The 17785-nt window shown below is 38.2% G+C and overlaps 1 protein-coding gene across 1 annotated transcript; it reads right to left on the bottom strand.

Moving 5' to 3' along the window:
* Nucleotides 1-3574: 3574 nt before the first annotated feature.
* Nucleotides 3575-6430, bottom strand: LOC131737965 (olfactory receptor 52B2-like). Its single transcript, XM_059030433.1, has 2 exons — nt 6402-6430; nt 3575-5466 (listed from the first exon to the last, which is right to left on the bottom strand). The coding sequence occupies exon 2, from the start codon at nt 5441-5443 to the stop codon at nt 4505-4507; it is 939 nt and encodes a 312-aa protein (XP_058886416.1). The 5' UTR covers nt 5444-5466; nt 6402-6430; the 3' UTR covers nt 3575-4504.
* Nucleotides 6431-17785: the final 11355 nt, after the last annotated feature.

Genomic DNA, 17785 nt, shown 5'->3' with positions numbered 1-17785 from the left:
TTAGCAGATGCCTTTATCCAAGGTGACTTACAAAGACTGGGGTGTGTGAACTATGCATCAGCTGCAGAGTCACTTAAAATAACATCTCACCGGAAGGACGGCGCACAAGGAGGTTCAATTTGAGCCAGGATTTGAGGCAGGGACCTCTTGGTTACAAGTCCTTTTCTTTAACCACTGGACCACACAGTCGAGGAATCTTCCATGGCCTCCGCAAATCCCCAAATCTCAATCCTTTTGAGCATATTTTGGATGAACCTGAGCACTTGACATCACAATCTGCCTTTACCTCTCCTTGAGGCAACCTCCAGCACCTTGCGGAGTCTATTCCAAGAGAGAGAGAAAGAGATTCATTTGTAGGGCAGACATTGTTTTGTTGCTTTGCTTATTTTAATAATTAAATACATTCTTTGATTCAGACTCTCACTAGAATCCTCTGAATCATTTGTCATTTAAATCTTGTTTTAACTTGTTATACCAACAGGTGTCAGCATAGTCTAATACATTAATACTGGTAGTGTTTTAAAACCACAGTGAGCAAAAACACTCAGTGTTTGACTTGTATCCACAAGATGGCCCCAGATGTGTTGAAAGAACAGCTTGTCTTTCTCACAGTATATATATATACAGTGCTCCCTCGCTATAATGCGGGTCTCGGAATACACACAATATGAGCGTTATAAACAAAGAGCGTTATAAACGGGGTAGAGGGTGGGGGGGCGCCGCGGGACACATAACAACAACTGACTCAAATACAAAATAAAATAACTCCCTCTCTATGATGCACATACCGATAAGCAAAAATGTAACTATCAATGCTATATTTTTTACAAAAAAAAAAACAAAAAAACGGAACATTCCCACTCGTGGATCATTTACATTAGCAGTTTTGAAACTATAGCCTGGCGGTCGGGAGTTCAGTTCGAAGCATCACAAAAGCTAACCAAGTGCGAGAAGGAGGGCGGGTCGGGCGAGGGGAAGAGGGAATGGGCTCGTCCCAGGTTCAGCTGCCAGAGTGGGGCTGAAGCGAAGCTGAAGCGTCTCGTCTCCCGGAGAAAACCGCAGCTCCTCTCGCAGCAAAAAGTAAATACATTAGGAAAGATAACCAGGTAATAGGGCTAATATTTATTTAGTTATAACACGAATGCTGAATAAGATGTTATAAAGTGCCAGCGCAGCTTTTCTTCAGTTCAAATACTGTATCAAAACTCGGGAGAGACAGACTGAGAAGTTGTTTACAGTTTGAACAACACTGGTACTGTATTTACTGTAGAAATAGTGCATGAATCATGAGCATAGGGAATTGGGGGACATGCTGCAGGAGCGTTATATCTGAGGCGTGTTGTAACCAAGAGCCTTATAGCGAAGGAGCACTGCATATATATATTTATTATGTATTGCTTAGCAGACGCCCTTATCCAGGGCGACTTACTATTGTTACAAGATATTATTTTTTATACATGACTGTATTTTTACATACAATTACCAATTTATATAGTTGTGTTTTTACTGGAGCAATCTAGGTAAAGTACCTTGCTCAAGGGTACAGCAGCAGTGTCCCCAACCTGGGATTGAACCCACGACCCTCCGGTCAAGAGTCCAGAGCAATAACCACTACTCCACTACTCTACTACTCTATATGTACATGCATTTTTACTTTTTAATTTGATCACCAGGCTTGACCACCTGTTTGCAGGTTTGTTTTGAGGTCAAGGAGGCTACAGTCAGTCACAGAATTGATCTAAGCAACAGAGACAAAACAGGCAAAAAAACAGCACATAATAAGCAGCAGTAAGGTTATGTAAAAAATCAGCCAAAGGTGTAGTTTTAAATTAGTTGCAAACCATCCAGTATGCTTTTTTACAGTTGGCAAGCTGAAACCAAGATACTCATTTGCCTTGGTGGAAGATATATTTGATATAATTCACATGCAGTAAAAGGTATTTGTTATATTGATAATAATTACAAGGAAAACTTTGTAGCATTACCATTGTAGAAGACAATGGGATTATTGTTAAAACGTGATATTGGTTTTGGAAACTTGGTAAATGTTTAACAAATATTTAGGGGATTTTATATTTGTTAGCAGTTAATTAGATTATGGGAAACCATTTCTGAGGATTTGATATTGACTTTTGTGTGTAGAGGGCAATCTGTTATAAACTAGGGCAAGCAGCCAATAAAGTGACTCTGTTATTGGGGGGCTGAATAAATTATTTGTACTGCAGTCATGCTGTCTGGATATATACAACTCATGTAGAGTGACCAGATTTTCAAGCTCAAAACCAGGACACATTGTTAAATAATTGATAAGATTAATTAAACCATTTAAATATAGGCTGTTTTATGGTTATTTAAATAGCCACCCTCTCACTCTTCGTATTATCTTTTTTTTCTTTTTTTTTTAAGTAGCTAGCTAATTTCAGTACACTCCTGGGTGAATAATTTGTGGCTAATTAGTTTAAGTAGCCATATTGTGTTACACGTATTGCATACTTTTATATTGAGTTCAATACTACTACTACTACGACTACTACTACTAATAATAATAATAATAATAATAATAATAATAATAATAATAATAATAATACATTAAATCATTACAAATACATTTAGTTTTTGGCATTTCTCTTTCTTTTTTTACTCACTGCGTCAGGCTCTATTTTTTGGTGTGGTTAACTTGATGGATTCAGAGGCTTGCAACCTCTCACTGCTCTGTCTGGGCCTAATCCTGCCAGAACTGAACAGCTACAAAATGACCGAATTACACACAATTGTAGATTTATATTGAATGTAAACTAAATGAAAACGCATGGCGCACTGAGGACTAAGCACTTACGCCTGTGTTAATCACTTTATAAAAATAATGTTCTTGATTACCCAGTACCTTGTTTTTTATTTTATTATTTTTTCACTATTATTATTATTATTATTATTATTATTATTATTATTATTATTATTATTATTATTATTATTATTATTATTTATTTCTTAGCAGACGCCCTTATCCAGGGCGACTTACAATCGTAAGCAAATACATTTCAAGTGTTACAATACAAGTGCACTACCGGTGTCATAAACTAAAAGCGGTTGTTTACGCTAGTTTGACAAAAGGTATTAAGAATACGTTGTGCTATAAATCAGCTAAATGCAATCCATTTGTCCAGCTTTTTTTCATCATTCATTATTCAGTACATTAAGCCTATAAACAAAAATGCTATCCTTCTTCCTTAATTTTAAAACCGAATGTATTGAGCTTCATTTACAGTAGCTTCCACATATGCTTCATGTTCTCATCGGCTTGTGGGTCGGGGTTTCATGCCTTGCTGTAGATTTTGGTGGCTGCATGCTAACCTTTCTCCAGTATGTATTGACATGCTCTTCAGGTCTGAGCAATTATCAGATGAACATGAGATGCATGGTAGGGTTCCAGACAGTCATGCTCCGACTGGTAGTGTTTTTATATAACAATGGCAGGTGAAAAACTGAATGACAGACAGGAGAATGCAAAGAAATTATATGATTTTTTTTATTTTACCTTTATTTAACCAGGAAGTCACATTGCCATTCAAAATCTCTTTTTCAAGAGAGACCTGGCCAAGAAAGCAGCAATACAGAAACAATCACACACATAGAACTACATAGATTAACATGAACATTTCAAAAATAATAATACTATTAAAAAGTAATTAATCAGTACATTTCATTGGATTATTTGCAACTTTAAAATTAATTTTAAAAAAGTACATTTATCAGAAATAAAATTTCCAACCTGATTTTTAAAATGAGATGTAATCAGATAGTTTTAAGTGTTTTTGAAGGTTGATCCATGACATACAGAGCAATTTGGGGACTGCTAAATTTCAACTGGCTTAGCTTTTTATTACAACAGAATTGACTTACAGCAAAGTGTATCTGCTGCCACAACCTGCTGTCAGTCCTGTGTGTGAAAAACATCAAAAAGTCCTGAAGTTTCCTCCAAATGTCCACATATGTGGTACGCTTAGAAAGCTGCTTTGCGCCCACCCACAAATCATATTTCAGTGATGGTAAAAAGAAAGCCATAGTAGAGACCTCTCTGAAGCTAGAGTATGCATATTTACGGTGAATCTGTTTTATCGTATATACACCAATGGTACAGTCCAGCTCTACTGTTCACAGTGTTAGAGACCATATGTGACTTGAAGCTGAATGAAACTCCACTGAGCAAAAGATCCAATGAAAAAACTCTTCAAACCTCGTTTACACTTTTTAGTGTTATGAATTCTTTTTATTATCTCTAAAAAGCAAAGAATTTAAGATCTTGTAAACTACATGTCCAGGACTGTGCAACACCCCTAAATGAATGCTGTTGATCCTAAAGTCAGAGACGAAAAGGTTGTTTGGCAGCCAACTGAAAATACAGGTGCCAGTACATCATGGTGTATGTCTATATATATATTTTATTGTACAAAACATTGAAACATTGTATAATGTTTTTAGTTTTTGCAATATTTGACAGGCTGAATTATTTTATCAACACCCTGGTTTTAAAAACCTTCATTAATGTATTCCTGATTTCTTTTGTTTTCAAGCCATATATTAGTGGATTCAGGAGTGGAGGAAAGAGCATTAAAGACATGAACGTGATTTTTCGTAAATTTGAAGAAATGTTCTCAAATCGGTACGAAAGTATTGTAAAAGCAGACACAAATTGAAAAAGAACAAAAACAAGTAAATGTGATACACATGTGTTGATTGCTTTACTCCTGGCATCAGCTTGTCTCTTTACTAAGCACGTGAGAAGGATTTTAATGTATGTGTATATCACTGCAGATATGCTTATTACTTGCAGAACAGCTGTAATGAACAACCCATAAATGTTATTTACGACGGTGGCTGCACAGGTCAGTTTAAGAAGGGACGGATTGTCACAAAACACATTTGAGATATTGTTTCGGCACGTAGGCAGCCTTAACAGTAGGACAAAAAGTGTGCCGATCAAAATGAAATCAAACCCCCAAACTAATGCAATGAGTTTTATTACAGTGTGGGTTGTCATGATTGTGTTGTATCTTAAAGGGTTGCAAATTGCAATATACCTATCAAAAGCCATGGCTGTCAATATAAGCAGCACTGCACCCCCATACATGTGGGTCAGGAATGCCTGAAAGACACATAAAGGGTAATAAGTCATGTTTCTTTCAGTCAGAATGCTTAACACTACCTGTGGCACCACAGATGTGATTCCTATCAAGTCATTGAGAGGTAGACTGAAGAGTATGATATACATGGGTGTGTGTAGACGACGTTCTACAACAATTACAACTAAAACAGCCAGGTTACAGAGAACAGAAAAAAAGTATATAGCAATTCCAAGTAAAAAAGCAGGATACTTTCCAACGGATGGTATATCAAAGACTTGCATAGTTAAAACAAAACTGCTATTTAATGGTGTGTTGTCCATTCCGCCCAAACAGTCCAATTTACCTATAAAAGATAAAAAAGGAAGAAAAGTTAGTGGGATGAATTTCTCCTCTGTGGTAGCAACCTTGCTTTTAATAAAGTTTGCATTACAAAATTGCTCCTGATGTATTTCATCCAAATTACTGTTAAAGGTGGCTTCCCTGTAACTGAGTTGGTATGTGCTTTATAAAAGGAATAGTCAGCTGAACTGTTGTTTGTACCTTACAGAAGTGCAATATTGTATTCTTTAATGTGTACACTAATATATGTTAATACAATATAAACAGATGCCAGAAAAAACACTTTACTTAGATTTACAATTGTTCATAAATTCCACAAGTATAAGTATGCTTTGCTTTTACCAAGCAAAAAAAAATAAAATAAAACAAAGGTCTTTACTATATTCTGTACTGTGTGAGAAACATTTTATGTGATCCTTTGCCTTAATTTTGAATGTTGAATCTTGCCTGGCAGGTACTGTATACACGCCGTAGTTAGTTCCACACTGGGGATATTAAATATAGCACTAGCATTTTTGAATCTGTCGAAGCTACAGACTCACAATTGTCAGGCTGTCGTGGTTTCCTTTTAAGGTGAGAGCAACAGGATTTTTTGTATGGAAAAACGCCTCATACAGATTAACAGACAACCTCACCCAGAAATACAGGTATGTCTGGTTTCACAGGCTCTAATTAGCGCCTTGAAGTATATACTGTAACCTAACCTAAGGCAAGGTTAATGCTGATCTGGGTCTGTAAAAACCAGCCGGCAGAGATAGAACTGTCTTCAAGGCAGTAAATGAAACACGTCTTGTAGAACCTAATATCATTAAAAATAAATAAATACAGTGTTCCCTCCTTTAAGGTGGCCCTTTATACCCATTTGCCCCATAGTGCCTTTACAGTAGCACTTGTGTTCTTGTTAATGTATAATGTGGAATATAAATTGCAGTCTCTTACCTATGGCTCCCAAAAGTGTTGTGAATGGGGAGTACTGTAATGCAAACAAATGGATGAATAAATGCATATTTCCCACAACAAAATAACACAATTTAAAAAACACACAAGATAGTTATTTGTAGATAAAGTTGTACTGTTGAAACACAGATAAACCTCTATCCCAAAAGTAGATACACAATGACTCTGTATTATTCATATGATTTTCTTAGCTGCACTGTACTTACCCTTACACTTTGGCAATGCAATATTCCCTCCGTTTAGTCGAGCAGTTTATGAAACCAGTAAATACCTATTTATGCTTTATTATTGTCCACGCCCAACACGCCAGGTCCTTCAGGATTAATGGAAGGAAAAACAATATGCTGAAGACAGTTATACATTTCATGCAAACAGGCGATGCTTTGAACACATGGAAAGTGTTAAAAGTATGCACCTTGTGGTATGAGCTGGAAATGCACCTTAAAGGAATATGGCAAATATGCATCACATTAATTGTTTTCATAAAAAAAAAAAAATCCAGCATAAAATGTAAAAATCTACAGGTTTTTTTTCTTTCTTTCTTTTTTTTTAGAATAGGTAACATGTACTCATATAAAACGATAAACATTATATACAAATGTATGCATGTGCGCAAATTTCATATTCTTGAGAACAAAATTATTTGAATTGCTCTGAAGGCCAAATTTGAATGAAAATGGCTACGTTTTGCGATAAGCGTGACAGGCTTGCAATGTGCAGAATGTTTCCATTACATGCGTTTAGCTAAGTGCCCTATCCTCAGCAACATTGGCAAAGGGCTGCAGTGCCCAAGGGCTCAATCCGTAAAATATCCCTGTAGTTGCATTCTCAAGGCTCCCTTTCCTTTTCATGCCACTCACCCAGTAATTCCACACTCAGGTATAAGGACACAACTCACTTTTATTTATTGTATTGTTATTTATTTCTCATTGATATCCGAAGCATACTTTGACAGTCACGATCTGCATTCCATGCTATTGACTATGCTATACAGGTGTGTTAGGAGCAGGGTGCGTGGTGAGTGGGGTGGGGGGGGGGGCAGTTGGAAGAGGCTTTCAGCAGGAGTATGAGTAAAGGATACACATGTGCAGACTACATCCACAGGCAGCATTCTTGGCCGGCTCCATGCTGAGATTACTGTCTTCGGGGCTTCCGAATAGAGTAGTGTTTTCAGCATTGTCGGTTTGTTTCACATTCCCCACCTCTGTAAATATGCTTACGTACTGTATAGTGTAAGGAGCACGGGTCGGAGGTACTCAGAACACCGGCTGACAGGCGCGTGTTTGTAAAATGAAGAGTGGAGTTTGATGCTACAGAGATATTTTGTCCGTCTCCTTCATGTTGACACCTTATCCAGTTAGCAAGTCGCTTCAATATATTTTTATTTAAGTAATATGTTGAATAGCCTACACTATCATCTGGTCCATTGTTTCATTTCTCCTTAGTAGCTTATTTATATATTTGTGGGGGTGGGCATGCAACTTCGGGTGTGCCAATGCTATCGCTGTGTGTTGAGCTTTGATTCTACTTTCTATGTATAGGTTACATTTTAGTGCAGATTCGTCTGAGGAATATTGGTATGTACTGTACACCTATGATAGCTGCTTGGCAGGGTATTGTTAACAGTCCATTGTCGTGTAGTATTCCAATTCTGCGCATTCACGGATAGCTGTTGTGCATTTCTGCTATATTGGTAATGAATGCACAGGTGGTTTTGCGAGACACAAACACATTTGCGAATTGAGCAAAAAACTGCTATTTTCCAACTTCACACAAATACTTTGTGCCGTGTTGGAAAATATTAGTTTTTGCACTGCACAAATTTTGCGAGGGGACTGCGCATCGCTTTGAATATATGGGCCTACATCTTTTCATCTGTAATCATATTAAATAAATAAGTTGAATCTTTCTGGATATCATTTTTAGTGTTGTCAAAAAGAACGAACATTTCTTTCTTGTTAGAAAGGTAGAATAACTTCCTAGTTTAAAATATACATGTTAATATATATTCTGAATCGGTGTGCTCTACTGTGTGAAAGGTATCATATTATATTTGAGGTACTTGAAGTCTTCTTGCTTTCAATATATTTTGACCAGGCCAAGCTTGGAGTCTGCCACCCAAGCCTCAAACAGAGTAGTTTTGTAGGTTAAAGTCTTCAACTGGACATGTTCAAGTGCATGTGTTGCATATCACTTCAGATGCCACTGTGTCTGACTGGGATGGGTACTATCAAGCTGACAGTGCTCTTCCCCATTGAACTAGAGGAGTCAGGGACTGGTTCTGGACTGGTTCTGTCCAACAGCCAGATATTAATCCCGAACCAGGATTTAGATGGTCAGAATCTCAGGACAAAGGGACCTCAAACTACACCTGTAATATTAACATTGCATGTACATGTATTCTGTTATTAATGTGTATATGTTAATAATAGTCATGTAAATGAACCACATGCATGCTGCTAATTCTTAAATTAAAAGAGTGTTGCTAACCAAATCCAATATTAACATGTATTAGCACTAGCATTATTATCACCAGTCTTGAAGGTCTTTTGTCTTTGCTTGTAATTTATATTTCAAAGGAACCCTATATACTGTTTGTGCTTCCTAGTATCTAATCATTCCATGTGTAGTAGCTGGAACTCACTCCAATGGTCCTGCTGCAATCACCTGACCTACAGCAGGATTCCTTCTATTCAGAATATTTGCATATCCTCAATGAATGTAAAAAAGCAAGGAAAGACCTAAAATATTCTCAGCACCATAATATGTTAGGCAGTAATAATGTTAAAACAGTCGAATAATGTATTTTTAAACACTGTTTTTTGTATTTATTCATAACCTTATGATGTTTTGTTCAGTATTTTACTTGAAAACATTTTTTGGCAGAACAGTGTGCAATGTGTGTATGTGAATTTGGGACACTAAAGGGGTACTTTTTTAGTTAATGAACTAGCTTACAAGCAAATGTTCATTTTAGTTAATATAGTAACTGGTTATTAAACATGTTTAAAAAGCAAGCTAAAACTGTTTAGAAAACGTAACATCCCTACTTTGAAATTATTAGCTGTAAATCAATCATATCACACTGAAATGGCTACATTTGTTTAAAGGCCCTTCTAAAGAATACCATTGTAATATTTAACAAATTAGATCATGCTGTTTATTATACATTTGTATTGGTTTATGGATAACGTTACTGAAACGTATGCCACTCCATAATTTTTCTATATTCAGCTTTGAACATAATGCAAATCTGGCTCTGCTTTCTATAGAGGCCAATTGTCATGTTCGCCAAGGATGCTATTGCTAAGGAAACCATGAAAAATACTTGTTGACATTTTGGCTTTAGGCAAGAGTAGATTGAGGATTTAAAACAAACAGGCAACTGAAATATACACAGATTTACAAAAAACACACAGACAAATATTATTTCCTATCTAACTTGGACAATACTGTAGTCATCATTCATTACCTACTTAAGTAGCTGTTGTATAATTAGGAATTGAATTTAAGTAGTACTACTGAAGAAAAAACAAATTTAAACAGTGATATTGATAACATACTTGGCGAATGTTATCCTTTGTAGAATCTAAGCAGTAGCATTTTAGCTGAAGCACTAAAAATATATATATATATTGTAGCACAGCGGGGAGGGGGTTGAAATCCTCCCCGCAGTAAAATGTGTAGTTTTGTTAATTGGGGAAGGGTTTTGTTAATTGTTTTATTATTAATTATCCCCTGCACCTGGTAGCCATTGTTAAATTAGAACCAGGTGTAGGGTATTTAAGAGAGGCAGTCAGTTTGCTCAGGGCTGCTGTGTGGAGAGCCCGCTTGGTTGTGTGTACAAGTGTAGGAAGAAGAAAGGTAGAGTAAACCTGTGTGGTTTGTTTTGTATCGGTAAGCAGCTTAGCTGTCCGATGGTCAGTCAGGGACTGTATTCTGTTTAGTTAGTACTCCTTTGAGGAGTTAGGATTTTGTTTGTTTGTTTGGGGTGCTTATGAATAAATATACAGGCCCTGTCCTGTTTAAATAACATCTGTGGTCCAGTAAAAGTTTATTTTTCATACAAGAAGGTCCCGAATTGTAGCAAGGCAACCCCACTTTGTTACAATATATATATATATAGAGAGAGAGAGAGAGAGATGTATAGCTTGTTTAACATAATGTGAACAAAGGAATGCACTGCACTTTTAATAATGCCCAAATAAAGATGGTAATTATTTGTATTCTTAAAATATGGATTTAAAGTTAAATAGCATTCTTTCCCCTCAGTCATTTTCTCCTTTTTTTTTTAAATGTGTGAAACACACCAGTTAATTTTTAAAAACTAGTGCACAAGCCTTATTAATTATTTGTATATTTAGCAGACGCCTTTATCCAAGGCGACTTACAGAGACTAGGGTGTATGAGCCAGCGCCTGTCAAACTATCTCTTCCCCGTGTAGCATTATCTGGTATAAACATACTGGGACTGCAGTGGATTGGGTTTGGTTTGAGCTCCAGGCTAATATCACATCACAGTTGTTTGCCACCGGAAGGCAGTATATTCACAGATTTTGGAAATTCATCACGATTGACTCAGGCAATTTATCCCTTATATGGATGTCTATAGACTAAGGAGATACATTTTCTTTTTTTCTTTTGACAGCACTGAAACCTGCGGTCCTCGCTATTTATCCTCAGAACAGGTAGACAACTGGTTTGGCATTTGGCTTCTCTATTTAAGATGCCCTGTGCTAGTTGAGATTAATTACGTGGTATGTAAAAAATAAAAAAATAAACTGTAGTATTAACACATACGTTTTGTCTCATGGTTTTACATATATTTATAAAATAAATATGACAAAACAACTTAAATAATAAAAGCAAGTTGCATGTCTATTTGCAAATGAGCACTATGCAAGTCATTGGCTCCGAAGTAGTGGTCATAGTTGTAGGGGTTTTTGTTAGTTCTCCAGCACTAGTGGGGCATTTCATCACAGCCTGGAAGTTTATTGGTTGGAGGGAGGGAGAAGAGAAAGAATACAGAACCGTTTTGAGTAGCTAGGTGATCTCATGGATGAATGGACAGGATCTTGAAAAACAAATTGATTAACTATGCAAAGGCATAAGCCATATGGTCTATCATTTCATGCAAAAACACAAGGTGGACAGGGTTCACCGTCTACAATTAGACAAAAGGATTACTAGTATCCTGACATCACAGGCCATGTAGGGAGTTATGAAGCAGTTGCTTCCCCTTTCCTGAGACAAGGTGTAGTTGCAGTACTTGGGAGCATCAATGACAGCTACCCACTGGTTGGATTTATCTACAAAGAAAAGGGAAAGTTGCCATAAAGACTCCCCCTACAGTGTCAGACATGATGCAGTGCAGTGACTTTTTATTGTGCTGATTAACAATTGACATCACGAAGATGCTGCAAAATGATCTGTCGATCTTGGGCAGGTGGTCTCCGAGTTCATGGCCTGTCATTGACAGAGTGTGTTTGGTTATACCGTCTTGGCAGGTTTGAAATTGCTGGCTTTGAGCACCCAAGACGGTGAGCCACAGTACGCTGCCCTAGCCCAGCCTCCAACATGCCAAAGGTGCTGCTCTCTTGCCAGACGTGGCATATTGTTTTTGTACATTTTTTTTCAAAGAATGTGTATAAATAGTTATAAGTTTCTTTTGATGTTCAGTATAAATCCCACCCATTTTCATACTTACCCGCTTTATTTTAAACATGTCTTTAGTGGCAGCAACATTAAATTGTGGTGCCAGATTAGGTAGCCTGGCACTACATTCTAGTGCCATAATGGCACATTTGCACCCCTGGGATAGTTTAGGCTTTTCAACTCTCACTCCAATGCTTTCAAGTGTAGTCTTGCTGTGAAAGGTACCAGAGACAGTGAACATATCAAAATGCACTGCGATACGAGTTAAACCTAAACTATCCCAGTGAACATTGTCATATGAGGACCTGAATGCATGCCTGCCACAGTGTGGCAGGCTGGCTCGCAGTGGTGAGGTGTGGTGACGTCACGGACCAGGAAGTAACTGAAACCAAAACAATGGATGGGCGGGTGAAGCTGAATGCTATGGCACTCAGCTGAATTTATTAATAAACAAAACAAAACAAAAGATTTAAACAAACAAAACAGAAACCAAAGGGCATGAGGGCCAAACTAATATATAAAGAATGTTTAGCAGTCGTTTTTTTAAATGTTATTTTTCCTCGCTCTCGCTCTCGCTCTCTCCCCGTACTCTCCTCTGTACACTCCACCCCGCAACACGGGCAGCTGCAGGTTCTTATACTCTGGCCACAGTCTGCACGCGTTTGGTTGCATGACTGTCAGCTAGTTAAATGATCAGTAGCTGATCAGTCATGCATCCTCACTGGGTTTTTAAATATAAGTAATAAAAGACGCGGCGCTTTTATCGGCGTCGCAAACAAAAATACAAATAATAATACATAGAGGCGGGACACTCCGCCACACATGCCCCCCCTTGTGCACAGCAGGGCTCTGTGGAGGCCATACCATCACTTCCAGGACTCCTTGTTCTTCTTCACGCTGAAGATAGTTCTTAATGACTTTCGCTGTATGTTTGGGGTCGTTGTCATGCTGCAGAATAAATTTGGGTCCAATCAGATGCCTCCCTGATGGTATTGCATGATGGATAAGTATCTGCCTGTACTTCTGACCAAATCCCCAACTCCATTTGCAGAAATGCAGCCCCAAACTTGCAAGGAACCTCCACCATGCTTCACTGTTGCCTGCAGACACTCATTCGTGTACCGCTTTCCAGCCCTTCGGCGAACAAACTGCCTTCTGCTACAGCCAAATATTTCAAATTTTGACTCATCAGTCCAGAGCACCTGCTGCCATTTTTCTGCACCCCAGTTCCTGTGTTTTCGTGCATAGTTGAGTCGCTTGGCCTTGTTTCCACGTCGGAGGTATGGCTTTTTGGCCTCAAGTCTTCCATGAAGGCCACTTCTGACCTGACTTCTCCGGACAGTAGATGGGTGTACCAGGGTCCCACTGTTTTCTGCCAATTCTGAGCTGATGGCACTGCTGGACATCTTCCGATTGTGAAGGGAAGTAAGCATGATGTGTCTTTCATCTGCTGCAGTAAGTTTCCTTGGCCGACCACTGCGTCTACGGTCCTCAACGTTGACCGTTTCTTTGTGCTTCTTCAAAAGAGCTTGGACAGCACATCCAGAAACCCCTGTCTGCCTTGAAATTTCTGCCTGGGAGAGACCTTGCTGATGCAGTATAACTACCTTGTGTCTTGTTGCTGTGCTCAGTCTTGCCATGGTGTATGACTTTTGACAGTAAACTGTCTTCAGCAACCTCACCTTGTTAGCTGAGTTTGGCTATTCCTCACCCAGTTTTATTCCTCCTACACATCTGGTTCTGTTTCAGTTAATGATTGTGTTTCAACCTACATATTGAATTGATGATCATTAGCACCTGTTTGGTATAATTGTTTAATCATACACCTGACTATATTCCTACAAAATCCCTGACTTTGTGCAAGTGTACCTAGAAGAATTGATGCTGTTTTGAAGGCAAAGGGTGGTCACACCAAATATGGATTTGATTTAGATTTTTCTTCTGTTCACTCACTTTGCATTTAGTTAATTGATAAATATAATCTATTAACATGTCTATTTTTGAAAGCATTCTTACTTTACAGCATTTTTTCACACCTGCCTAAAACTTTTGCACAGTACTGTATATATATATATATATATATATATATAGTTGTACACTAAATTTTGTCTGATTTGACGTGGAAATATATACTTTTCTCAGTTTCCCACCGCTTCCTCACAGGTGTAATCTAATGCTAAATTCAGTATGAAAGGCTATGTATGTTGTCACTGTAAGAGTAGTGCTGGGGGAGGGCTCTGTCTCCATATCCCCTTCTGTAATTCAATCCTTTAAGGAAAGGGTGGATGCTGTGTGGATACCTGTTTTCAGGATGGTGATTTGTTGGCTCATTAAATTGGTAACTTTAACAGTGACTTGACTTACTAAGATATTCAGCAGACATTGGTTTAGACTCATTCCCTACAGTCTTCTATTAGCCATGGGGGAATAAATTTTATCTATCTGCAACCAGCTGCTGTCAGCTCTGTGTGTGGAATAATATACAAGAGAAAAGGATTACACTGTCTTAAGGTTTTACAGTTTGCTCCAAATGTTCCCAAAGTTGTTGTGGGTCAGGGATTGGTGGTAAAGAATAACAGGTGAGATTTATTAATTGGAGGGCCAAAGTTAATCTATTTTAAACATCATACCGCAACAGTGGCACAGTCCTGCTCTCCTTCACAGTCGTGTTAAAGACCAAATGGCAAGACAACAGATCTGTACACTTGTTGAGCACATTTCTGGGTGCATATCCAGAAGAAACTATGAGAAGATGGGACAAGAAAATCTAAAAGCGAATCGATGTGAAGTGTCCATCTATTGTCAAAGTATACAACAATTTTATGGGTGGAGTGGACTTGGATTCTCTCATTGCACTCTATCGCACATAACTTCGCTCCAAGAAATATTACTTGCGTTTCTTCTTTCACATGATGGATTTGTGTTTTGTGGTTGCCTGGTTGTTGTTCCGCCACGCTGGTGACGACTGTGGCATCAACAGCAAACAGCAGTTGTCTCTGTTTGATTTCAAGTGTTATATAGCACAGTTACTATGTTCTATGTGTAAAGCCAAAAGAAGGGGAAGGCCAAGTGGAAAAGACAAGACTGATCATTGGCCTACATATGAACACAAGGCTGGGAGATGCAAAAATGCTAGCTGCCTAAAACTCACAAAAGTGAAGTGCATCAAATGTGAAACATTTCTTTGCTTTGCCTCTGGGTGGAATTGCTTTTTAAAGTTTCACAACTAAGTGTCAGACAAGAGAGAGAAAAGATGTAGCACAGCAGAGAAAAGAATGTTAGGGTGGTTCAGAGAAGTGCCTACTGACAAAGTTAATCCACAAAATCATAGCAGAAGATAATACAAAACCAGTTGCATGTACTTGCTTAATGACTTTTAATGATCTTTTAGTAATTTTAGCTGCAGTCACCCAGAGCGATCTCCACCTGATGTTTTTAAACTGACGGACACTCGGTCAAGACCCGCCCCCCTGCTGATTGAGGACCAGCACAGCCAATCACTTGCTGCCCTTCCCCTCAACCAAGCCTAGCAGGCAGCAAGTCTCAATAGAGCGTCTGTAAACAACAATTTAATCACACAAATCAACTCCAAAAAGACACACAATAAACCCATTTCCCCATATAAAATTACACCAACACTAATTTACACATGTGCAGGGCAATCGCTGTGCTACACCAAATATTATGACATACAGGGGCTCAAGTAAGGATTGCAGACCGTAGCTGGAAAGGACAGAACTTACCTGCAGTACAGATCCAAACTCTTGAGAAATTATTGAGACTAGACGGGCAACTGAATGTAATTGCTGAGAATACTACATTAATACCATTTGATGGTGTGCACACAGAACTGTGTAGCTGTTGAAGTGCCAGTTCTCATGAGCTGGACCAGTTTAGATTGTTCACTGCTTGGATTCAATGTCATTGAGAAACTTATAAAGAGACAAGATGAACAATCTGGGAACAATAAATGTGAATTAAGTACAATATCAAGTAAGGCAGTGAATGTAATAAGGGGCAAAACTGAGGCAATGGTAACCACTGTTCAAGCTTTGGATTTTGTGGATTTTGAAGACAATTACACCGTCAGTATGGAAAAAAGGGTGTGACTGTCACAATTTGCAGACCCCGGCCCCCCAGTCCCTTCTTTTAGTCCAGATGCACCCCTTGAATACCATAAATCCCTTGACAAGGGGTCGGTGCTGGTGCAGAGGTGCACCCGTGTTGGGCTGTGGGGGCCTGTCCGCAGCCACCTTGCACCACCTCCCTGCTCCATGCACACAGTAGCTCAATGCCCTGCAGTGTGGCTGTTGCTGCTGGCAAGACGGGACCACAACGGCGCAGCTCCAGTATCCCGGACTGCACACGATTACATTATGTACCGGTCAAGAGACACTATCTTGAATCCTTTCATTTGCTGTGAGGGTAAAATACTCACAGCTTGATTGGATTTATTCATCAATAGATTCCCAAACATTCTTTTCTTTCTGCTGATCTTTAAAATCTGCTCTATCTACTGCATACATGCAGGGATTGCCAGTAGTTATACAGAGCACCCATGTTTAGCCTTGTATCACCTAGCAATGTTCTTGTACAAGCACCCTGTACAAATAACAAATCAAATCAAAATACCTTTGTTACATATACACAAGTTATTCTTGTATTATGACTCTTAAAATACATCCACCTAGTAACAGGGAGAAATTGTCATGGGACCAATTGTAATAGACCCATTTTACAGTGTATGTTATGGTATACAGTAGCAGCATTGTGTTCTGTATGTATGGGTGTCGGGCCGAGGTTAAGGCATTTGCTAAAAGGAAAGACAAGCAGTAGCAATATATATATATATATATATATATATATATATATATATATATATATATATATATATATATATATATATATATATATATTTAAATAACACAAAAAACAGAGCTGTAACATACACTGTAGGCCCCCTTGGATCAACCAGGTGCTTCATTGAATATAAAAAAAGCTTGTATAACACATTATTCCTTTTTTTCTGTACCATATTTCTAAAATATCGTCATACAACAGCAAGATCATATAATGGTTATTGTTGTTTTACACTGTTCGTGAGGCAGATTCAAAATAGTGGTAAGGGCTACTACTGGTACTGGATAATAATAATATTCTCAGACCCCCCCCCCCCCCCCCCGCTATACAAGTAGTCACATGAAATGGACTGACACGAAGGTTTCCTGGTTCAAATTATTTTTGTATATGCTCCACTGTCTATACTGCTAAGGAGATTAATCTTCAAAAATGTTATGATAGTAGGTGTGTAGATCTCATTTTCCTATATAAAAGACACAGTTATGAGTCCCTGCATTCTACTTTAAGAAGTGACAAGGAACACACAGACAATGAAAACACAGCAACTGGTTACTGAAGAGTTTCCTATGACTCACATTTTATCAATGTGACTGAGTTCCTTCGTGGGACCCTTTGAAGTAGAATGCATGAACGCAGTGGAAGCGTATTGAAATGTCTGCAAGGAGGGATCAGTAAACTTGATACATCAATAGCTTTGATAAATACAAAACATGTTGGACATAATGTTTACTTCTTTTATGGTGAATAGGAAAATGTGAGACTGAAAAGATCTATATTGACTATTAGGTTTTTTCGTTAGCTCCATGTCCTGTACTTTGGGGTAAATGCTGTGATAATATGCCTCTATGTTTA

Source organism: Acipenser ruthenus, chromosome 9 (genome assembly GCF_902713425.1).
Source record: "Acipenser ruthenus chromosome 9, fAciRut3.2 maternal haplotype, whole genome shotgun sequence".
In the NCBI taxonomy this organism is placed as follows: domain Eukaryota; kingdom Metazoa; phylum Chordata; class Actinopteri; order Acipenseriformes; family Acipenseridae; genus Acipenser; species Acipenser ruthenus.
The sequence above is the reverse complement of the archived record's forward strand: the minus strand, read 5'-3'. Positions and strand labels throughout refer to the sequence as shown.

Bases quoted from the DNA above. Each gene is read 5' to 3' on its own strand.
- LOC131737965 (XM_059030433.1), bottom strand. From the start codon at position 5,443: ATGGACAACACACCATTAAATAGCAGTTTTGTTTTAACTATGCAAGTC.